Here is a 24,383-nt window from a genome sequence, read left to right as displayed (position 1 = left end):
CAGTAGAAGAATTCCACCTCTCTTTGTGGGGCCTAGGCAAAATAATCGTGATTGAATTATTTGAGTTGACTTTGGACTTCTTGTGATCTGTCCATAGGGGCGGTCACAGGGGATCCGGGTAATTCTGACATATCGTAGAAAATAAGGATATTTTCGGAATTACGGTTCTCAAGAATCTTTGAGGTGGCGTCGTAGCTAAAGCCGAAATCTAACCGTTGTAGCGACTACAAAATCAGATTACTATACAGTATTTTGCACTACTTGGCAGTTGAGATTTTCGATTTTTCGTGATTGCATCAATGGCGCCAGATATCGATACTTTACGTGATGGCTCTTCAACCGTCCGATAATTGTAATACTCGAATACTTGAAGGAAAAAATTAGCTGGTATTAAAAGTTAAAATGAGTAATACTTCATCAAATAACTTTTTCTTATAATTTTTTTTTTTTAATAATTTTGTTGTGATAATTTATAATTAATTAATGACACTTGTGTAAAACTCATATAAGATCCGATATAAATTAATCGAATTGTTATACTATAATAAAAAATTTATAAAAAATGATTATAAGTATTATCCGTTTAAAATCCAATGAATTTATTTTTTAACAAATTCGAGATTTTGACGGTGTGTGAGTTGTCACGTGGAGTTATATGCTTTGCTTCTCCTGCCTGTTGCCTTTCAAAGCAATCAAATAATCATCTGACAAAAGACAAGTGGATTTCCAAATGATTTCGATTGTGGGTCCATCACAGAGATCCAACGGTTTATATTTTTCTGATGGTGAGTGCCGTCATGTTTATATGTCCTCGTACAGTAGCCTTTTTCAGCTTAAGAAGCTTTCATTCTCAGATGAAGCAGATAAGCTGAAATGGAGAAGCTGTTGAATTCTTCGCGTCTAGTTTTCTCACCTGCTGTTGCGTCTTTTTCACTTTCATCAAGTGAAAATTACACAAGGACAAGGGTAAACAATCAACTTCATTTTCATATTTTGAATCTTTGGAGTGAGCCATTGTAACATTCGGATGAGTTCTGTCATTACTGATATTGTTAGTCAACTTTGTTTTCCGAAACGTATTGAATTTGTCAGCTGAATAGTGTTTTTTTAAATGTTCACGAGTTTGATGTTTATTTTTCTTGAATCTAGTATTTGCCAAGTGTCTTAATTTGAACGTTTCTGATTTATTGAAACTCAGATGTATTAGATATTTGGAAATAGATGTTATTTATACAATAATCTTGTTTTTGAAATGGCGAAGTGGATCATATACTTGAAGATGGTATTTAATGATGGTTTATGAACTGCTTGATCTTTTCAACAGGCTGAAAGAAACAACAAGCTTGCCAATCAACTACCAAACAAAGGAACGTGTGGGTCGCAAAAATTGCTTAGGCATCACATTCTCTCAACAAGAATTCCGGTGCACCGTAGGGTATGTTTTGACATTTCTAACATGAAGCATCATAGAAAGATGTTACTATCTCAGGGATTTCTAATCGGCTAAAGGTGTTTTTGATTAAATTTTCATCACCACATTTCAAATATATTTAGAAGCTGATTTTGTATGGCGTTTTTTTCCTTAAATAGTTAGTCATTAAGCTGTAGCTCTGTTGGGTGGGTTGGTTTCTGATTGACTATTGTCCTAGATTGGTTGATGCTGATTGTGCATGTGAAGAAGCCAGGGTCAACAGATTATTTGAACTTAAATGTTACAGAGTTTTGTTCCTTCCTTACCATCCTTAGATCATAAACCTAATTGAATTCACTTAAATAAATTTCTATGTGGTGAATTATTGGGAAGTTCTTAACAATATAAATACAAGATTTCTCACCATCTCTCTTTTATCCTAGGTGTATTCTGGTTGATTATTGACTTCAAGTATGGTGGTTATTAGTAAGTGTTAATCAGGTGTTCTTACTTCTTTTCATACATTTTATTCTATACATCACCAGGTGGAGCACAATTCTCCTATCTCTGCCGTTTTGACAGATGACCCCTCAACAATGACAAGTATGGACGATGATACAGAAAATATTGGTATCTTGCGCATTGATCCAGGCTTAGAACCATTTAAAGATCACTTCAAATACAGAGTGAGGAAGTATGTAGATCAGAAAAACCTTTTTGAAAAGTATGAAGGAGGTCTTGAGGAATTTGCAAAAGGTAATATCCTATATCATCATGCTATCTCCTTTCTTTCCTCTCTGACTCATTCCTTGAATAGTGTGGTAGTTCAACAATGTAATTTTGTAAATTATTGAAGTCTATGGAAACAGGAGCTAATTAACTGATACTTTTCACATAAGAGTCTACATGAGATAACATTCTTTGAAATTGATTGATATGTCATTTTCTAACATAATCAAAATTGTTACGTGTAATTACAACTAATTTTCAACATACTATCCATTGCTCCGTTGATTTGATCTTGGGTGTATCTTATATGTTTGATGGCCTTTTGTCAATTCTTATTTGGCTACTAGTTATTTTAATGTAAATACTAAACTACTTCATTTTTAGGTTATTTGAAATTCGGATTTAATAGGGAAGAAGGTGGCATTGTGTACCGTGAGTGGGCCCCAGCAGCTCTGTAAGTTTTTTCTTTTATTTTTAAGCAAAATTTTAGGAACTACCCGTTTATTCTCATTTTTGGTCAAACCATATGTTAGTTGTATGATTAGGATTTATATGAGCCAGGGAAGCACAAGTTATTGGGGACTTCAATCAATGGGATGGTTCTAACCACAAGATGGTAAAGGATCAATATGGTGTTTGGAGTATCAAAATTCCAGATTCTGTTGGAACTCCGGCTATTCCTCATGGTTCACGAGTCAAATTCCGATTCAAGCATGGTGATGGGGTTTGGGTTGATAGAATCCCTGCATGGATTAAATATGCTACTGTAGACCCTACAAGTTTTGCGGCCCCATATGATGGTGTATACTGGGATCCGCCAGCATCGGAAAGGTATTGATTATTCTTATTCAACCTGTCTTGGTCTTTTGGTCACAGCAAACAGCTTTAATCAAAACTCTGGAAAAGAATCGAAGGATTATATGAGAGCAATTGTTTGTTTTCAAAATGCTTAGTTGCATAGTTTCAGTGCAAGAAGTAGAATATGTTGCATAATTTATAATGTAAGTTCTTCTGTAATGTAGTCAGACATCTCAACATTAGGAACTTCTTACCATCTTTTCATCTAGTTTAATTAGAACTAAGGGTCTCTGCAATTAAAGTTATATAGAAGTAGTGTTTGTTGATCCATTCTTTCATCCATCATGCAGGTATGAGTTTAAGTACCCTCAGCCCCCAAAGCCTATGGCCCCAAGGATATATGAAGCTCATGTTGGAATGAGCTGCTCTGAACCCCGTGTGAATTCTTATAGAGAATTTGCTGATGATGTTTTGCCTCGTATTCGAGCAAATAACTATAACACAGTCCAGTTAATGGCTGTGATAGAGCATTCCTACTATGCATCATTTGGTTATCATGTAACAAACTTTTTTGCTGTAAGTAGCAGATCTGGAACTCCTGATGACCTTAAGTATTTAATTGATAAAGCCCATAGCTTAGGTCTGCGGGTCTTGATGGATGTTGTTCACAGCCATGCAAGTAACAATGTCACTGATGGCCTTAATGGCTATGATGTTGGCCAAAGCTCACAAGAATCGTATTTCCATGCTGGCAGTCGAGGCTACCATGCATTGTGGGATAGTAGGCTCTTCAATTATGCAAATTGGGAAGTACTTCGCTTCCTTTTGTCCAACTTGAGGTGGTGGCTTGAGGAGTACAAATTTGATGGATTCCGATTCGATGGGGTAACTTCAATGTTGTATCATCATCATGGGATTAACACGGCTTTTACTGGGAATTATAATGAGTATTTCAGTGAGTCAACGGATGTTGATGCTGTTGTTTATATGATGCTGGCAAATAGTCTGGTTCACAATATCTTGCCAGATGCAACTATAATTGCTGAAGATGTTTCTGGTATGCCTGGACTTTGTTTGCCTGTCTCTGAGGGAGGTATTGGTTTCAACTACCGTCTGGCAATGGCCATCCCTGACCAGTGGATTGATTATTTGAAGAATAAGAAGGATGAAGAATGGTCGATGAAGGAAATATCATGGAATTTGACAAATAGGAGATACACTGAGAAGTGTGTATCTTATGCTGAAAGTCATGACCAGGTATGAAGTATTTTTTGTTGTATTGATATGTTTTAACAGGTAAGACTTTTACAGTATTCGTCATAGTAAATCTCCTATGTCAAATCAGATCTAAGGTCTTTGCTTTTCTTTTCCCCTTATTTTCTGTTCAGCTCTTACTAAAATACATTTCTTACGGTTCGCCCTGTTTGTGCAGGCCATTGTAGGTGACAAGACTATTGCATTTCTTTTAATGGATGAAGAGATGTATTCTGGTATGTCTAGTTTAACAGAGGTCTCTCCAACTGTTCAGCGAGGAATAGCACTTCATAAGGTGTGTTGGTTGCCAAATCATAAGGGCTCCTTTCTTATTGTAATTTCTTTTGTAGCTCAACTGGTCATTATTCTATATGAATATAAATTATACTTCCAAAGATGTATAATATGAGGCCTCACTACTCATATTCAACACCATTGCTCTGACAAAATTTAAGATAATTGCTTTGGATGCCCATGCATATTTTGGATCCAGAATCTGGCTGATTGCTGTATTTATTGTAATTGATTTAATCCCAGATGTTTTATTCTATTTCTCAGCTTTATCTTTTCCTTTGGCAGATGATACATTTCTTAACTATGGCATTAGGAGGAGAGGGCTACCTTAATTTTATGGGGAATGAGGTAAGTACACCTAGCCCAAAGCCAACCAGCTAAATTATCAGTGTCATTATCTGCAGAATTAGTTTTCTATTCTTGATATATAATAGTTGCTTTCATTAAGATTCTTATTTCGATGGCCATCCGTTTAAAATCCAATGAATTTATTTTTTAACAAATTCGAGATTTTGACGGTGTGTGAGTTGTCACGTGGAGTTATATGCTTTGCTTCTCCTGACTGTTGCCTTTCAAAGCAATCAAAAAATCATCTGACAAAAGACAAGTGGATTTCCAAATGATTTCGATTGTGGGTCCATCACAGAGATCCAACGGTTTATATTTTTCTGATGGTGAGTGCCGTCATGTTTATATGTCCTCGTACAGTTGCCTTTTTCAGCTTAAGAAGCTTTCATTCTCAGATGAAGCAGATAAGCTGAAATGGAGAAGCTGTTGAATTCTTCGCGTCTAGTTTTCTCACCTGCTGTTGCGTCTTTTTCACTTTCATCAAGTGAAAATTACACAAGGACAAGGGTAAACAATCAACTTCATTTTCATATTTTGAATCTTTGGAGTGAGCCATTGTAACATTCGGATGAGTTCTGTCATTACTGATATTGTTAGTCAACTTTGTTTTCCGAAACGTATTGAATTTGTCAGCTGAATAGTGTTTTTTTAAATGTTCACGAGTTTGATGTTTATTTTTCTTGAATCTAGTATTTGCCAAGTGTCTTAATTTGAACGTTTCTGATTTATTGAAACTCAGATGTATTAGATATTTGGAAATAGATGTTATTTATACAATAATCTTGTTTTTGAAATGGCGAAGTGGATCATATACTTGAAGATGGTATTTAATGATGGTTTATGAACTGCTTGATCTTTTCAACAGGCTGAAAGAAACAACAAGCTTGCCAATCAACTACCAAACAAAGGAACGTGTGGGTCGCAAAAATTGCTTAGGCATCACATTCTCTCAACAAGAATTCCGGTGCACCGTAGGGTATGTTTTGACATTTCTAACATGAAGCATCATAGAAAGATGTTACTATCTCAGGGATTTCTAATCGGCTAAAGGTGTTTTTGATTAAATTTTCATCACCACATTTCAAATATATTTAGAAGCTGATTTTGTATGGCGTTTTTTTCCTTAAATAGTTAGTCATTAAGCTGTAGCTCTGTTGGGTGGGTTGGTTTCTGATTGACTATTGTCCTAGATTGGTTGATGCTGATTGTGCATGTGAAGAAGCCAGGGTCAACAGATTATTTGAACTTAAATGTTACAGAGTTTTGTTCCTTCCTTACCATCCTTAGATCATAAACCTAATTGAATTCACTTAAATAAATTTCTATGTGGTGAATTATTGGGAAGTTCTTAACAATATAAATACAAGATTTCTCACCATCTCTCTTTTATCCTAGGTGTATTCTGGTTGATTATTGACTTCAAGTATGGTGGTTATTAGTAAGTGTTAATCAGGTGTTCTTACTTCTTTTCATACATTTTATTCTATACATCACCAGGTGGAGCACAATTCTCCTATCTCTGCCGTTTTGACAGATGACCCCTCAACAATGACAAGTATGGAAGATGATACAGAAAATATTGGTATCTTGCGCATTGATCCAGGCTTAGAACCATTTAAAGATCACTTCAAATACAGAGTGAGAAAGTATGTAGATCAGAAAAACCTTTTTGAAAAGTATGAAGGAGGTCTTGAGGAATTTGCAAAAGGTAATATCCTATATCATCATGCTATCTCCTTTCTTTCCTCTCTGACTCATTCCTTGAATAGTGTGGTAGTTCAACAATGTAATTTTGTAAATTATTGAAGTCTATGGAAACAGGAGCTAATTAACTGATACTTTTCACATAAGAGTCTACATGAGATAACATTCTTTGAAATTGATTGATATGTCATTTTCTAACATAATCAAAATTGTTACGTGTAATTACAACTAATTTTCAACATACTATCCATTGCTCCGTTGATTTGATCTTGGGTGTATCTTATATGTTTGATGGCCTTTTGTCAATTCTTATTTGGCTACTAGTTATTTTAATGTAAATACTAAACTACTTCATTTTTAGGTTATTTGAAATTCGGATTTAATAGGGAAGAAGGTGGCATTGTGTACCGTGAGTGGGCCCCAGCAGCTCTGTAAGTTTTTTCTTTTATTTTTAAGCAAAATTTTAGGAACTACCCGTTTATTCTCATTTTTGGTCAAACCATATGTTAGTTGTATGATTAGGATTTATATGAGCCAGGGAAGCACAAGTTATTGGGGACTTCAATCAATGGGATGGTTCTAACCACAAGATGGTAAAGGATCAATATGGTGTTTGGAGTATCAAAATTCCAGATTCTGTTGGAACTCCGGCTATTCCTCATGGTTCACGAGTCAAATTCCGATTCAAGCATGGTGATGGGGTTTGGGTTGATAGAATCCCTGCATGGATTAAATATGCTACTGTAGACCCTACAAGTTTTGCGGCCCCATATGATGGTGTATACTGGGATCCGCCAGCATCGGAAAGGTATTGATTATTCTTATTCAACCTGTCTTGGTCTTTTAGTCACAGCAAACAGCTTTAATCAAAACTCTGGAAAAGAATCGAAGGATTATACGAGAGCAATTGTTTGTTTTCAAAATGCTTAGTTGCATAGTTTCAGTGCAAGAAGTAGAATATGTTGCATAATTTATAATGTAAGTTCTTCTGTAATGTAGTCAGACATCTCAACATTAGGAACTTGGTACCATCTTTTCATCTAGTTTAATTAGAACTAAGGGTCTCTGCAATTAAAGTTATATAGAAGTAGTGTTTGTTGATCCATTCTTTCATCCATCATGCAGGTATGAGTTTAAGTACCCTCCGCCCCCAAAGCCTATGGCCCCAAGGATATATGAAGCTCATGTTGGAATGAGCAGCTCTGAACCCCGTGTGAATTCGTATAGAGAATTTGCTGATGATGTTTTGCCTCGTATTCGAGCAAATAACTATAACACAGTCCAGTTAATGGCTGTGATAGAGCATTCCTACTATGCATCATTTGGTTATCATGTAACAAACTTTTTTGCTGAAAGTAGCAGATCTGGAACTCCTGATGACCTTAAGTATTTAATTGATAAAGCCCATAGCTTAGGTCTGCGGGTCTTGATGGATGTTGTTCACAGCCATGCAAGTAACAATGTCACTGATGGCCTTAATGGCTATGATGTTGGCCAAAGCTCACAAGAATCGTATTTCCATGCTGGCAGTCGAGGCTACCATGCATTGTGGGATAGTAGGCTCTTCAATTATGCAAATTGGGAAGTACTTCGCTTCCTTTTGTCCAACTTGAGGTGGTGGCTTGAGGAGTACAAATTTGATGGATTCCGATTCGATGGGGTAACTTCAATGTTGTATCATCATCATGGGATTAACACGGCTTTTACTGGGAATTATAATGAGTATTTCAGTGAGTCAACGGATGTTGATGCTGTTGTTTATATGATGCTGGCAAATAGTCTGGTTCACAATATCTTGCCAGATGCAACTATAATTGCTGAAGATGTTTCTGGTATGCCTGGACTTTGTTTGCCTGTCTCTGAGGGAGGTATTGGTTTCGACTATCGTCTGGCAATGGCCATCCCTGACCAGTGGATTGATTATTTGAAGAATAAGAAGGATGAAGAATGGTCGATGAAGGAAATATCATGGAATTTGACAAATAGGAGATACACTGAGAAGTGTGTATCTTATGCTGAAAGTCATGACCAGGTATGAAGTATTTTTTGTTGTATTGATATGTTTTAACAGGTAAGACTTTTACAGTATTCGTCATAGTAAATCTCCTATGTCAAATCAGATCTAAGGTCTTTGCTTTTCTTTTCCCCTTATTTTCTGTTCAGCTCTTACTAAAATACATTTCTTATGGTTCGCCCTGTTTGTGCAGGCCATTGTAGGTGACAAGACTATTGCATTTCTTTTAATGGATGAAGAGATGTATTCTGGTATGTCTAGTTTAACAGAGGTCTCTCCAACTGTTCAGCGAGGAATAGCGCTTCATAAGGTGTGTTGGTTGCCAAATCATAAGGGCTCCTTTCTTATTGTAATTTCTTTTGTAGCTCAACTGGTCATTATTCTATATGAATATAAATTATCCTTCCAAAGATGTATAACATGAGGCCTCACTACTCATATTCAACACCGTCTCTCTGACAAAATTTAAGATAATTGCTTTGGATGCCCATGCATATTTTGGATCCAGAATATGGCTGATTGCTGTATTTATTGTAATTGATTTAATCCCAGATGTTTTATTCTATTTCTCAGCTTTATCTTTTCCTTTGGCAGATGATACATTTCTTAACTATGGCATTAGGAGGAGAGGGCTACCTTAATTTTATGGGGAATGAGGTAAGTACACCTGGCCCAAGGCCAACCAGCTAAATTATCAGTGTCATTGTCTGCAGAATTGGTTTTCTATTCTTGATATATAATAGTTGCTTTCATTAAGATTCTTATTTCGATGGCCACAAAATTAAAGGCTCCATTGGTTTTAATATTCTCCCACTATCCTATTCCACTATTCTATCCTAAAAATTCAAAAATACATTTGTTTCAATATTCTTAAAATTCATTCCTACTTTATTCAACTCAAAACATTAACAATTATCTTCCTCGTAAAAATAACTCAACCCAACTCAACTTTACTTTTTTCAAAATACTATCCTAAAAACTATCAAAATAATGAACCAAAAACGGACTCAAAGTTTTCAGAGAGGAACAAAACTTTTGGCTCACACCAGGTCAAAATGATTCATTTTCCTCAATAATAGAAGCATACATATATTACTGATGCTTTCTGAACTAATAGTCACATAAGTTTTTTTTTTTTTTTTTGTTAGTATGTTAAGACAACGCTGATTCCCTCTCTTATAGAACCAAATCATTAACTGAAATGAACTTCTCATTGCCGTAATAATGTAAAGCCATATGTTGAAGAGGCAAAATGTGTGTATCTGTTTAGTTTTCTGATATTTGGGCTATTTTATCTTGTATGGTAATTACAGTTTGGCCATCCTGAGTGGATTGACTTCCCAAGAGAGGGCAATGGGTGGAGTTATGAAAAATGCAGACGCCAATGGAACTTGGTGGATACTGATCACTTAAGATACAAGGTTTGATTCACTAATTAAGTTTAAGCTCTCTTATCTCTGTTCATGCTTTTGATATAGCCATAAGTTCATTTGGGTTTTTAGGAGTATTTACTTAATAGCCCTACCACAGTCCATTTCAACAAAGAATCTATCCATATCTCTCTCCATCTTCCTGTCATGCTTTCAATATAGTTAATTACTTAATTTGGGTTTTTAAGACTAATATTAAATGGTCTTACCTGAGTCTATATCATTTTTTGTTCAACATCTATTCATGTAACTCCAGGCAGGATACAAATTGGCTTTTCAAGAAAGAAAATGTGTAAAAACGAACCTACTACTCTTCATGTTGGTCTATGGTGTGCTACCTGTATGGGACACCATGTTTTTCCACTCTATAATGCAATAGACACCTCTTTAACATAATTTGTAGAACATCATGTATGTTATTTTCCAATTTTTACTAGGTTGCTACTGTTTTCTTTCGAGGAACAAATATTGAAGTGCTCTTTTTATATTTGTGCTGGAAATTGTTCAGTTCATGAATGAATTTGACAGAGCTATGAACATGCTTGATGATAAATTCTCATTCCTCGCATCATCAAAACAGATTGTGAGCAGCACAAATGAAGAAGACAAGGTAAAGATCCTGTTGTTTAATACAGTGGTTACATTTCAGTGGTGCTGATTCTCATTCTATTATGAGAAGTTCAAAACTTCAAATAGGGCACACACTATACTAAAAAAATTATAGTCTTGAGCAGCAATCCAGAGTTTATACAAAGACACTAATTAATTGTTTCACTTTACAGGTTATTGTCTTTGAGCGAGGAGATCTGGTTTTTGTGTTCAATTTTCATCCAGAAAATACATACGAAGGGTATTCATATTTTATGTGATGCCAGAGGGTTGTGTGTGTATCTAAGTTATTTGTCTAGAGTTTAAAACAGTTTGGATGAGGCTTGGATTATGATGATAGCAGTATTTTTTTTTTTTTTTTGTTTTCTTTCTTTCAATCTGGTGACTTGTAATCTTAAACATGCAGGTATAAAGTTGGGTGTGACTTGCCAGGGAAGTATAGAGTTGCACTTGATAGTGATGCTTCGGAATTTGGTGGACATGGAAGGGTAAGGAGCCCTTGCAAAACCATGTGCTAGCTTCCTGTTACTGTTGGAGTAATAGACGATAAGAGATACTACTTAGAAGAGAGCAATTGTTAGATTTCTTGTTTAAATATAATTGTGACGTAATATATTTCATGGGAAGTAATTTCACTTCTAATGGCTCCTGAGTACTCAAGCATTGCATTCCTCACTTGTTAACAGGAATAGAATCATCTTTATTGGAAAGCCTGTATACCCTTTCACCAGATGTTTCTGTTCTCTGAATTGATTAATTTTTTGGCAGGTGGGTCATGATGTAGACCATTTTACATGTCCAGAAGGGATGCCAGGTGTGCCTGAGACAAATTTCAACAACCGTCCGAACTCATTCAAAGTACTCTCACCAGCTCGAACCTCTGTGGTATGGCCTCCCCTCCATGTTCTTTCTGGTTCTATTACCCCTTATTATGAATATCAATACAATATGTTGAACACCAAAAATTTGGAAATTTGATTTGATTGATATGTTATGTTAAAAAGATCACTTAGCTATCAATTATACACTCTAGCCCATCTATGAGAAACATTTGAAAAGAACTTATCAAGCCTGTTGCCTCTGGTTTGGAATAATAAACATGAAATGCTTCAATTTTGTTAAAAAAATTTCTATAGGTTTACCATAGGGTGGAAGAAAAAGAAGAAGAAGAGCACAACGAAAGTTCATTGACCAATGCGAAAAAGACATTAGCAGCAGATGTTCTGCAAAACAGTAGTGAATCGATCAGTGCTAATGAGACATTAGGTGATGTTGCGGACAACTGTAGTCAATCGGTCAGCAGCAAGGCGACATTAGTAGCAGATGTTGTGGCTGATCGGGAAAACCTTGAAGCTTTACCAACCATAGAAGGTGATGGTGAGTCTGTTGGGACACCGGAGCACTGAATCTTCCATTATTGTGCAAATCAAGCTCGTCATTGATGTGTTCATGTCATATAATCAATAATAAGCATTAATCACGGGATTTTATGGACTGCTGTAAATTCTGGTGTCCGTTTAATATGTCATTGGTAAGACTGGATTTCATATATGCTTTATGCTGGAATTTTTGCTACATTCCAAGGATTAAATGTGTATTGTACTTGCTCATGTGATTAGCAATAATGTAAAGTTGCAGTTTAAAAGCTGTTTCACAAATCTTATTGTGGCCTATAAAAAATTTAGAGAATATTTATGTTGATATTTCAATTTCATAATGTCAAGGATTTTTTATAACGTTGTAGGGTTGGCGAAACATTTGGATAATGCCAGGGAGAGTTACGATAATGTCAATTGGTTTAGTAAAGGTGTATTTTTATAACGTCAAGGGACTTTTTGAATAATGTCAAAGTTTTTTTTATAATTTCAAGGGGCTTTTTGATAATGTTAAGGATTTTTAATAATGTCAAGGGGTTTTTTGATAATATCAAGAGGACTTTTAATATGTTAAGGGGTTTATTTATCAAGTCAAGGGAATTTTTATATTGTGAAGAGTTTTTTTTTTTTTTTAATATAATGTAGGGGATTTTTTAATAATGTCAAGGATATTTTTGATATAATAATAATAATAATAATATCAAAGAAAGTTTTGATAATGTAAATGGTAAAGAATTTCTTATGTCGAAAAGGTCGTGAGTTTGGTGTAATGGGCTAGTCCAACAAGTTCGACCCAAAACAAGCCCAAGAACTACTAAATGTAAATCCACCGATCAGATTCGGGCTAACCCAACTAGAAGTCGGAAAGCACCAAAGCCGAGTCAAGCAAGAAGGCGGAATCTGGTTCGGAACTGATCTCTGCATCGATCGAAGTGGAAGAAGGTCTGAAAATTACAGTTTCTAGGGTTTTGTGATACGAAATAGAAGTAATATGGAAGAGAAGAACAACAACAAGTTCAGTATAATTGTTCCAACTTACAACGAACGCCTCAACATTGTTCTCCTCGTTTATCTCGTCTTCAAACATCTCCGGTGAACTAACTCCGCATCCTCTATGAATCATTTCATGATAACTAATCGTTTAATTTATTATCTAGAATTAATCGTTTGTGAGAATTAAGTTGTTTTTCTATGTTGGCTCATATAGGGATGTTGATTTTGAAATAATTGTGGTCGATGATGGGAGTCCTGATGGTACACAAGAAGTTGTTAAACAATTGCAGCAATTGTATGGAGAGGACCGTATTGTAAGCATCATAACAACTGAAATTGGATCTTATTCCTCTTTCTAATGGGAGGTCAAAAATCAATGCTTTCTAATTCTGCTTTTGTGTCTTTGATGGTGCAGCTTTTAAGACCTAGACCGAGGAAACTTGGGTTAGGTATGTAATACAATTGATATTACTAACTGTTTGATAGTAATTAAAAAATGACGCTGGTTGCACTTGTTTAATTTAGGGACGGCTTACGTTCACGGTTTGAAGCATGCTTCTGGAAATTTTGTTGTAATTATGGATGCTGATCTCTCTCACCATGTAAGTTAAATGTCAATGTTGAAATGTTGGCTTGGAAATATTGAAATCAGTTGCTTAGGAGTTCATTTAGATTGGCGTGGATTTTGAATCTTGGATATATCATTTGCATGTTCTACTTGGTTGGCGCCTGAGGAAGTTAACTAACTGTCTTTAATGCTCATCTAAAACATATAAATTAAGAATAATTTACTTTTCTGTGCTTAGAATCCATTGATCACACTATCTTCCTGTGTGTCAGTGACATGGAATCAGGATTTAAGCAGTACTCATTTGATTTGTCTTTTTTTTTTTTTCATTTTTTGGCAGCCCAAGTACTTGCCAAGCTTCATCAAGTAAGAAGTTTTCCTGTCTATATGTATTGTACTATTACATTGTGGCTGAGGATGCCTAATTTCTTGGAATGTTTCTAATATAATTTGGCGACATGTTTTATTAGGAAACAGTTGGAGACTGGTGCAGATATGGTTACGGGAACCCGGTATGTTAAGGGTGGTGGTGTACATGGGTGGAATCTTATGCGAAAGCTAACAAGTAGGGGAGCTAATGTCCTTGCACATACACTTTTATGGCCTGGTGTATCAGATCTGACTGGATCATTCCGGTACATAAATTGGTTTGAAGTATTAGGCTATTCATCATTTTTTCACTTTGACAATTTTAGAACTGAGCTCTTGTTCTTAAAGGCTTTATAGGAAATCAGTGCTTGAAGATGTTATTAGTTCCTGCGTAAGCAAGGGATATGTCTTCCAAATGGAGATGATTGTTCGTGCTTCTAGAAAGGGCTACCACATTGAAGAGGTGAAGTTGTGCATTTCTCTTATTGTAATGTATGCTTGAGATAAACAGACTTCGTGCCTGTAAATCATAAAAAAAATAAAAGAAATTGGCATAATTTTGTTAACTTAATAACTCGAATCTGTAGACACAAGTTTATAATTTTTTTTTGTAGTTGTGGTATGTGCAGATACTGTTGTATTTGTCCAGAAACAGTCTTTCTCTGGTTTCCATCCCTGACTAAATACACATTTTTTTCTTTCATGGCTTTTCTCATATATACGTTAATAACACATACACTGTATTTAACTATTTATACTAATGTACTCTGTATGTATGCATTCCCTTGAACATACTGTGTATTCAGTTTGTAGGTGGATTTAAACAATTTAAGGCATCGTCTTTAATCTGTGTTTTGTGCATTTCCACAGGTTCCAATTACTTTTGTTGATAGAGTATTTGGAAGTTCAAAGCTTGGAGGATCAGAAATTGTCGAATATCTGAAAGGCCTTGCATATCTTCTTGTCACAACGTAGAAAGGCCTCTTTATCAATTGAACACAATCATCTGAAGCTTTTCTTATGTTTCTTTTTTCTTCTCGTTTCTGTCAATAATAGAGGCTTTTCTTGGTTATACAACAAAAGAATGGAGATTGCCAACAAATCTTAGAACAGTTGTTATCACAAAATAATGCTTATTTTGTTGTAGTCATAAACATCATTATAATCAATAGATAATTTTCGTGTGATTAATATCTTTGTTGTGCCTTTTTCACCATATTGAATGTAAAGAACAATAGGAACCTGANTTTTTTTCTTTCATGGCTTTTCTCATATATACTTTAATAACACATACACTGTATTTAACTATTTATACTAATGTACTCTCTATGTATGCATTCCCTTGAACATTCTGTGTATTCAGTTTGTAGGTGTATTTAAACAATTTAAGGCATCGTCTTTAATCTGTGTGTTTTGTGCATTTCCACAGGTTCCAATTACTTTTGTTGATAGAGTATTTGGAAGTTCAAAGCTTGGAGGATCAGAAATTGTCGAATATCTGAAAGGCCTTGCATATCTTCTTGTCACAACGTAGAAAGGCCTCTTTATCAATTGAACACAATCATCTGAAGCTTTTCTTATGTTTCTTTTTTCTTCTCGTTTCTATCAATAATAGAGGCTTTTTTTGGTTATACAACAAAAGAATGGAGATTGCCAACAAAATTGTCATCACAAAATAATGCTTATTTTGTTGTAGTCATAAACATCATTATAATCAATAGATATTTTTCGTGTGACTAATATCTTTGTTGTGCCTTTTTCACCATATTGAATGTAAAGAACAATAGGGAAACAGTGAATGGACAAAGGAACGGAGAAAGAAGCCTGAATGAATTGCTTTCATTCAACCAGATTTTTGTTGAAAGACGTAAAAATATATTTACTACGCGTCACCATCAAACAGGCACTAAAACCCAGAAACAGCAATGGAACATATTTAATTCATGAATGAAGTTCAGTTTTCCTAAATCAAAATACTAATAGCAGAATTAAAAAAAAAAAAATCCCTAAAACCCCCCAGCTGTGAAAATTCAAATCTTCCTGACTCTACGAGCCCCCGTCTTTCGTTGACTGTCAATCACAGAGTTGAAAGGTAGAGGAGGTTTCCTGTTCTCTTTGCTCATGCTTCTCAGCATATATCTGGGCTCAGTTGTCTCCACAGAATAAGCAGCAGAAACAGACTTCCTCAGACTCTCTAGCTTCTTCGAATCTCTTCTCTTTGAAGACTCAACTGTCACACCAAGATTATACGGAGTCTTTGTCACGTCACCCGTTTCATTTTTCTTTCTCTTCAGCCTCTCATTTCTTCTCGCTGAGTACTCTTCATAAAACCTACCCCTTTCAAAGAAAGAACTCGAATTGCCACTTAACTCATTGCCCGACCCAGCTTTATTGTTATTATTATTACCCAATTTACCCTCTCCGAGTTCATCTTGAACCATCTTTGCCAGAGCCCGTAACTCGCAAGAAATCGTACGGTATTCGGGTCGAAGATCCGATTCTTGAAGGTCTGATGAGCGGATCAGCTTCTGAGATTTCGTTAAAGATCCTGGTATAACTTAAAAGGTTTTAGCAAGAATGAAAGAAATAAACATTATTATTATTATTATTATATCATTTGAAACAAGAAACATTAAAGAAGATTTACCAGGAGGGGTTTGAAGAGAAGTTGCGTTTGATCGAAGAACTCGACGTGGTCGAACCCGAATCGGCGATCTAGCCAGCGGAGGCTTGCGATCAGTTTTCATCTTAGACATGGCTATACTACAAAGAAACTAAGCTCTGTAGAAAGAGAGATCGAGAGAAACGTACAGTATCAGCGAGTGATTCAATTTGGAAGACTAAACAAGGAACATGGAGAAATAACACTTACCTTTTTGTTAAAGGATGATTAGTTCTTCTCTGCTTCGTTCTTTGTGCTGTGTGAATTCTCTTTTGTTGCTTCTGTTCTCTGTGCCGTTGCCTTTTTGTCTGTCAAAGATGGGTTTTATTGGGAGACAGACATGTCTGTTTGAAATTTCAAACGTCAGATGCGGAGCGTCTCCAACGGTAATATTTTTGATCTGACGGTCTAGAATCGTTGAAATTTGAAAGCTTGATTTTGTGTGATTAACTTATAATACTTACAATAAAATCCACGGATTTCTTTCCAAATTTTTTAGTCTCTCTATTTGCTAATATACTAATCGCTTAGGCTAATTTGAGCCTCACTTAAATNATTATTATTATTATTATTATATCATTTGAAACAAGAAACATTAAAGAAGATTTACCAGGAGGGGTTTGAAGAGAAGTTGCGTTTGATCGAAGAACTCGACGTGGTCGAACCCGAATCGGCGATCTAGCCAGCGGAGGCTTGCGATCAGTTTTCATCTTAGACATGGCTATACTACAAAGAAACTAAGCTCTGTAGAAAGAGAGATCGAGAGAAACGTACAGTATCAGCGAGTGATTCAATTTGGAAGACTAAACAAGGAACATGGAGAAATAACACTTACCTTTTTGTTAAAGGATGATTAGTTCTTCTCTGCTTCGTTCTTTGTGCTGTGTGAATTCTCTTTTGTTGCTTCTGTTCTCTGTGCCGTTGCCTTTTTGTCTGTCAAAGATTGGTTTTATTGGGAGACAGACATGTCTGTTTGAAATTTCAAACGTCAGATGCGGAGCGTCTCCAACGGTTATATTTTTGATCTGACGGTCTAGAATCGTTGAAATTTGAAAGCTTGATTATGTGTGATTAACTTATAATATTTACAATAAAATCCACCGATTTCTTTCCAAATTTTTTAGTCTCTCTATTTGGTAATACACTAATCGCTTAGGCTAATTTGAGCCTCACTTATATTTTAAATAAGAGTAAAATACATCTTCCCACCCCTAATTTCATAAATTCTAGATTCTTACCGGAGAGTGCTATTACAATCATATTGTCCTTGACAAATAAATTAATAAATTATTTCTTAACCCCCAAATTAGTAGAATTAGAAAATAACTATCTCACTTTCAAGTTTATTTCAATAACATCCTGTTTATCAACATTCACATCATCCCCATCTCTAACCACTCAATCACTACCATTGTTACCGTCAACTCAAATCTGACGTTATTGGCGTTCACCGACCCCATGACCAACTTCCCTGACATCCATTGACTAAAACCCCAAAGTTCTCAAGCCTCTCCTCCCACCATTCCCTGACTAACGCTAAGTTAGAGTTTCCTTGTTCTAAGCCAAATCCGTACGGCTAACGGTAGCCAAAATCCACTCCAACACGATTTTTAATTGATAACAAAAATATAATTAAGTATTTAAATCAAATAACAGATTTCTAGAATCTGTGGGCCTGGTTTGAACTTAGAAGATGGGCTGGGTGGATTTGCTTTTGAACCTGCTTTCGGGTTCAAGCTACAACACCTGAAAGGCAACGGTGTAAAGTGGGTGGACCCATAGGTCAACATGACTTGTTATAGTAAAAGCCCAAGGGCGCATGCATGGCGCAAACGTGGAGGGGAGCTATAGCTCTTCAGCTATTTGCTGATTTAAAAACATAGAGCTGACTCTGTTAGTCCTGATTCCGAGGTGAGTTCAATTTGTCATGACGTAAGTACCTGATTGAATTTTGAAGGTGATCCCTGACGTTATTGGATGGTGTCTCTTACACGGTTACAGCTACTTCACCATTAAAGCTTTGACCTGGGGATACTAGTTACAAACCAAAACCAACACAGAACTACTCTCTTTGGTTGAAGTTGAATGAATCAATTAAATTAGAAAAGGACAAGTTCTACCGATATAAGTGCATTGAAATATGCCATTAATCTGCTGGTAATGTGTAAAGACTAAGGAGGTCCAAAATGATGAAGAAAATTGCAATAATTGGCGCCGGAGTGAGTGGTCTTCTTGCATGCAAACACACTCTGGAGAAGGGTTTTAATCCCATAGTGTTTGAGGCAAGGAGTGGCGTAGGTGGAATTTGGTCTCAAACGTTAGAGTCCACAAAGCTCCAATCACCCAAAAGTTTTTACCAGTTCTCCGATTTGGCATGGCCGCCTTCTGTCACCGACACTTTCCCGGATCACAACCAAGTCATGGACTACCTCCAAGCTTATGCTACTCACTTCAACCTCATTTCCAGGATCAAATTTGACACTAAAGTCATTTCTATCGACCACCTTATCACAACTTCTGATCATCATGAAAATGTCCTCTCTTCCAATTTATGGGGCGGCTCCGGTAGACCCTTCTCGCCCTCTGGAAAATGGAATGTCATTGTACAGGATGCTCAAAATCCATCATCCACCGAGGTAAATATACTGATACAGTTTATATATGTTTTAATACCAGAAATATAAACTATTATCTCGTTCTTCAACTTTATAGTTCGGAAGCTAAATATTTACTGGATTTAAAGGTTTAGTTTCTCATGTACTAGGTTTACCGGGTGGATTTTGTGATACTGTGCATTGGGAGGTACAGTGACCTCCCAAACATGCCAGAATTTCCAATAAACAAAGGCCCTGAAGTGTTTGACGGAAAGGTCTTACATTCCATGGATTATGCTGCTATGGATAATGATGTGGCAGCTGAATTCATCAAAGAAAAGCGGGTTACTGTCATTGGGTTCCAGAAATCAGCACTGGATGTAGCAGCAGAGGTTTCAGCTAGAAATGGTAAAAGCCTTTTCCTCTGTTCTAGACTCTAGGCAACAAATATTTCAAATATAGTGGATAATTTTCTCCAGGAATTAGAATTTTAATAGCCCAGAAGGGGTGATGGCTCCCTGATCCCATATTTTTATTCTTAGAAGATGATACCAATCTGTATAATTTCAGTTTTTAGTGTATTTTATTAATCTTGCACGAACTTGAATCTGATTCAATGAACACATCATTAAGAGTGTGTGTGTGTGTGTGTGTGTATTGGATAATATCGTTCAAGCAGCACTGTTTTTAATCGTTCTAATTTGATATCATATCAGGAACCAGACACCCATGTACGCTGTTATTCAAGACAACTCATTGGACGGTTCCTGATCACTTTGTTCCATTGACATTTCGAAGTTTAAATCGCTCCACAGAGTTTATGTATCACAAGCCAGGTGAAGGAGTCTTCCTCTGGCTTTTAGTCACTTTTCTCTCACCCATGGTAACATTCTGACGCTGTATCTCTTCTAATTCTTTGGTTCTGTTGGTCAGCTACCAGTAAAGTATGATCAAACTTTCAACTAATTTTGGTAGTCCATAATGATCAATTCATGCTACCAATTTTATGTTTTTTTTCAGCTTTGGATATTTTCGAAAGTGTTGGAGTTCTATCTGAAATGGACATATCCATTGAAGAAATACAATATGATTCCTAGTCATAGCTTCCTTCAACAGATTTCTTCATGTATGTTCACAAGTCTGCCATCTAACTTCTACGACAGAGTCGAAGAAGGAAGCCTCATCTTAAGGAAATTTAAAAGATTAAATTTTTGCAAAAATGGTTTGCTCATAGATGGCGAGATGACTCCTCTAGCAACTGATATTGTTATCTTCGCAACTGGTTATAGAAGTGATGAAAAGCTCAAAAACATTTTTAAATCAACTTACTTCCAGAAACACATAACTGAGCCAGCTCCATTCTACAGGTATTGAACCTCTGGAATTTCTTGAAAAAAAATAGGGAGAAGAATTATATAATTCTTTAGTAACCTTTATCTGATAAATTAACGGTTTTGTGTTCTGGTTTCAGAGAGTGCATTCATCCCCGAATTCCCCAGTTGGCAATACTTGGATATTCAGAAAGTCCAGCCGTTTTATACACCACGGAAATGAGAAGCAAGTGGCTAGCACATTTTCTTGCTGGAAAATTTGTGTTACCATCCATAATTAAGATGGAACATGATGTTCTGCAGTGGGAAAAATGCATGCGGCTTTATGCTGGTGAAGGCTACAAAAGACACTGTGTGAGCGCATCTCTGCAAATACATTGCAATGATCAGCTGTGCAAGGACATGGGACAAAATCCAAAGAGGAAAAACTCATTTCTTGCTGAGCTGTTTGCTCCTTATGGTCCATCAGATTATAAAAATTTATCCCAAGATTGTACCTAGATTTTCAATGAGTCATCTATATCAATTACCTTATTACATTTGCATCAAGGGAAGCTACTGATTGAAGGTGCTATATGCATCGAGTGTTGAAAACACAGCCAAACACATGCAATAAAATAAAACAAAACCCTAGTTTGTTCCAATTAAAGAACTACGTCTAGCATTCAAATGTAGATTTTGTATTAAGCTCCAGAGTTCTGTAGCAATTACAATCTATATTGATGGTAGCCCACTCTCTCTATTTTTCTTAACCCTTGGTTTCTCACTTTTACATCATAAATATATAACAGAAAACTCTATCCCATAACCTCCGAATGCATCTGCGTAGATGGTTTCAAACCCATACAAAGTATGAATCATATCCAACATTAAGGAGTAAAGAATATACTCTCACGTTATAATTGCCGAACAGAAGAAAAAACAAAAATGACCAAAAATAAGATCCTTTGATGTCCTAGAAAACTCACTTCCCAAAGTAAGTGCTTCATGGTTTGGACGAGGAAGACGGCACATTTGTCATAAAACAACCGATAAGTGCTTGGAGCAAGAGCTTCGTTGTGAGTTAGTGACAGTTTATTATATTAGAAGGGTCCATATCACCTCAACAAATTAATGGAAAATTTAAGAACAAGAGCCGTGCATGCAATACAGCAGTAGAAGTGACGAGTCGGCGATGTTGATACCATTTACTTAATTCATAAATAATTCTCAAAACTTATCATGCTGTACAGTAAATTTATATCAGAAGTTAAACTGATCGTTGTCAATCCTTTTGGATGGGAGATTTCAAAGGCCTAGCTAGTTTCACAGCTTATTTCTTTATTAATTGCACCTCGTGTTCAACTTAATTATCTTGAGTCTTGACCATTAATCATATAGAAAGAAATGGTCTAAATGAAGAACAGAAAAGGACTTCTCCTAATGCTCCAATTCAAGTGGGAACTAAATCTCGCTTTCATGATAAGAAAGAATCTTGGAGAGAGCATCAATATAGCGCCGCGCCTTAAAGTGCTTTATTTGTATCGATCTTTACCTCTTGACATATAAATTGTGTTGAAACCAGTTGCATTTCCATCAACTTGAGAGGTGCAAAGACAAAATCTATCAAAAATGGAAGTGAAAACCATTTCCAAAGAAAATATAAAACCATCTTCCCCAACACCCCGACACCTTAAAATCTTCAAGCTTTCCCTTTTGGATCAACTTATTTCTTATCCATATGCTCCAATTGTTCTCTTCTATCCCATGAATGACTCCACTGCTAACCATCTTGACATCCCAGAAAGATTAGCTTTGCTAAAGAAATCTTTGTCAGAAACTTTGACTCGATTTTACCCATTTGCGGGAAAGATTAAAGATGATCTGTCCATTGAGTGCAACGATGAAGGTGCTTATTATGTTGAGACTCGAGTTAACTGCTGTCTTGAAGAGTTCCTCAGCCAACCTGATCTCATGTTGGTGCATAATTTCCTTCCTTGCGATCTCATTAATTTGAAGGAATCAACAGCAGGAACTTACGTGACTAGTATTCAGATAAATGTCTTTGATTGTGGTGGTATCGCCGTAGGTATATGCATTTCACACAAGATCGTCGATGGTGCCGCGCTGAGTACCTTCCTCAAAGCATGGACTTCAACAGCTCGTGGCTGCGAGAAAATAATATACCCCAACTTGGCTGCTAATTCACAACTCTTTCCCGCAAATGATTTGTGGCTTAGAGATACATCAATGGTGACCTGGGGTTCCTTGTTCATAAAAGGAAATTGTATTACAAGGAGATTTGTTTTCGATGCCTCAGCAATAACCACTCTCAAGAACCAGGCCACGAGCTTAAGTGTGAAATGTCCCACTCCCACACGCGTTGAGGCGGTTTCAGCTTTCATATGGAAGTCCACCATGGCTGCGTCAAAAGAGAAAAAAGGCTCACCAAGGCCGTCTTTATTGACCCACTTAGTGAATCTTCGCAAAAGAATGGTGCCTCCCGTATCAGATCATTCTACAGGAAACCTCCTTTGGATGGCAGCTGCTGAATGCATCACGAACACAGACAAGCTAGAATTGCATGACTTGGCAGGTAAAGTGAGAGGTGCAATATCAAAATTTGATGGTGACTTTGTTAAGAAGCTAACCAGTGATGAAGGCAATGTTGTGATGTCTGAGTCACTGAAAGAGATAGGGGAGTTTGGATCCAAAGATGAAGTAGATTATTTTGGATTTACCAGTTGGTGTAAGTTTGGGTTTTATGAAAACGATTTTGGATGGGGAAAGCCTGTGTGGGTGAGTAGTATGGGTTTAAGCAGTCCAGTGTTTATGAACCTCATCATTTTGGTTGAAACAAAGTCAGGTGATGGCATCGAAGCTTGGATGACTTTGGATGAGAAAGACATGGATTTACTCGTAAGCAACCCAGAATTCCTGAAATTTGCTTCAGTGGATCCGAGTCCTTTGGTAATTAGATCACCCAGAGCTTCGTCTATTTGAGGATTGTTTTGCTTTGTATGTTTTACAGTAGCTATGAAATTCCCATGCCAAACTTTGTAATTTTGATACATAAACTTACGTATGATAATATTCTCTCAAAACTGTTTAAATATACGGAACAATAACTATCTCTCAGTAGAGAAGTGTTTTGATAAGAACTCTTGATTGTATTATTTAAGAGGTCTTGAGTTCGAGTCATTCATTGGTCTTTAATAGAGGTAGGGATAGCTACTGAAACTCTTATCTGACCGATAGTTTCAGGGTTTTAGAAAATTAGTTGAGATACGCATAAACTGACTTGGATATTCCTAATCATTATATATATATATAAGGAAAGGAATCAATATTAAAAGATGAAATAGTTTGGATATACCGTCACAATCGGCTCCAAATTAACTCATATGGTGTGTAACCTTTTGACAATTGACACAACTATTAAGCTACCCAACAAACATTAGAATTTGTTTAAGCAGCTTAAACGGTTGAAAAGATCCCATCAATTTGTCATACATGTTAAGGGGGTGACAAATTAGCTCAAACCCATGTTGGAATTCAAACATGAATTCCACTCAATTCTAACAATCAATCCATATATTTGTATATTGATTATAGAGTATTGAATTCAAAGATTAAGGATTAGAAAAAACCTGACTCTACCATCGCTTCTGAGTTCCTTGAATTCATTTCCAGTAGTGGGCTTGGTGGCCGATCTGATCCATATTGACAACTTCCAAATGGAGTTTCGAACAATCTATTGGACCCTATCAGTAGTGGGCTTGGTGGCCGATCTTCCTTTCCATAAAGGATCCATATTGACAACTTCCAAATAGAGTTTCGCGTACGATCGCGTTTTGGGAATGAGACCTAGCCAACCAATCTATTGGACCCTATCATTAAAGGTTCAATAAAATTTAAAA

The 24,383-nt window shown here is 36.2% G+C and overlaps 5 protein-coding genes across 6 annotated transcripts; 4 read left to right on the top strand and 1 right to left on the bottom strand.

The window, feature by feature from the left end:
* The first annotated feature begins 761 nt into the window (after window positions 1-761).
* LOC116112647 (1,4-alpha-glucan-branching enzyme 1, chloroplastic/amyloplastic-like) lies at window positions 762-12,300 on the top strand. Of its 2 annotated transcripts, none has more exons than XM_031398769.1 (14): window positions 762-966; window positions 1,325-1,435; window positions 1,957-2,167; window positions 2,525-2,594; window positions 2,702-2,971; window positions 3,289-4,195; window positions 4,371-4,487; window positions 9,147-9,209; window positions 9,866-9,973; window positions 10,491-10,592; window positions 10,765-10,832; window positions 10,998-11,079; window positions 11,360-11,476; window positions 11,728-12,300. In XM_031398769.1, exons 1-14 carry the CDS (start codon window positions 874-876, stop codon window positions 11,995-11,997), a joined length of 2,589 nt encoding a protein of 862 aa, XP_031254629.1. In that variant the 5' UTR covers window positions 762-873; the 3' UTR covers window positions 11,998-12,300. The 2 variants fall into 2 exon arrangements, with proteins under 2 accessions (XP_031254629.1, XP_031254628.1); XM_031398768.1 differs by lacking the exon at window positions 9,147-9,209 and adding an exon at window positions 4,772-4,834 and having other exon boundaries at window positions 764-966.
* A 496-nt stretch (window positions 12,301-12,796) lies between these two features.
* LOC116112649 (dolichol-phosphate mannosyltransferase subunit 1) lies at window positions 12,797-14,993 on the top strand. Its single transcript, XM_031398770.1, has 8 exons — window positions 12,797-13,059; window positions 13,175-13,274; window positions 13,376-13,409; window positions 13,486-13,562; window positions 13,869-13,894; window positions 13,999-14,163; window positions 14,246-14,360; window positions 14,768-14,993. Exons 1-8 carry the CDS (start codon window positions 12,959-12,961, stop codon window positions 14,870-14,872), a joined length of 723 nt encoding a protein of 240 aa, XP_031254630.1. The 5' UTR covers window positions 12,797-12,958; the 3' UTR covers window positions 14,873-14,993.
* Window positions 14,994-15,654: 661 nt separating this feature from the next.
* On the bottom strand, window positions 15,655-16,850 carry LOC116112686. Its single transcript, XM_031398810.1, has 3 exons — window positions 16,770-16,850; window positions 16,545-16,678; window positions 15,655-16,445 (listed from the first exon to the last, which is right to left on the bottom strand). Exons 2-3 carry the CDS (start codon window positions 16,651-16,653, stop codon window positions 15,928-15,930), a joined length of 627 nt encoding a protein of 208 aa, XP_031254670.1. The 5' UTR covers window positions 16,654-16,678; window positions 16,770-16,850; the 3' UTR covers window positions 15,655-15,927.
* Window positions 16,851-18,745: 1,895 nt separating this feature from the next.
* LOC116112665 (probable flavin-containing monooxygenase 1) lies at window positions 18,746-20,985 on the top strand. The gene is made up of 5 exons (XM_031398788.1): window positions 18,746-19,195; window positions 19,324-19,561; window positions 19,870-20,036; window positions 20,174-20,520; window positions 20,625-20,985. Exons 1-5 carry the CDS (start codon window positions 18,746-18,748, stop codon window positions 20,983-20,985), a joined length of 1,563 nt encoding a protein of 520 aa, XP_031254648.1.
* A 1,067-nt stretch (window positions 20,986-22,052) lies between these two features.
* LOC116112691 (stemmadenine O-acetyltransferase-like) lies at window positions 22,053-23,517 on the top strand. Its single transcript, XM_031398814.1, has one exon. It carries the CDS (start codon window positions 22,096-22,098, stop codon window positions 23,464-23,466), a length of 1,371 nt encoding a protein of 456 aa, XP_031254674.1. The 5' UTR covers window positions 22,053-22,095; the 3' UTR covers window positions 23,467-23,517.
* Window positions 23,518-24,383: the final 866 nt, after the last annotated feature.

The sequence above is a fragment of the Pistacia vera genome, unplaced genomic scaffold, assembly GCF_008641045.1.
Source record: "Pistacia vera cultivar Batoury unplaced genomic scaffold, PisVer_v2 Contig665, whole genome shotgun sequence".
In the NCBI taxonomy this organism is placed as follows: Eukaryota; Viridiplantae; Streptophyta; class Magnoliopsida; order Sapindales; family Anacardiaceae; genus Pistacia; species Pistacia vera.
This window is presented reverse-complemented; position numbering and strand designations above follow the sequence as displayed.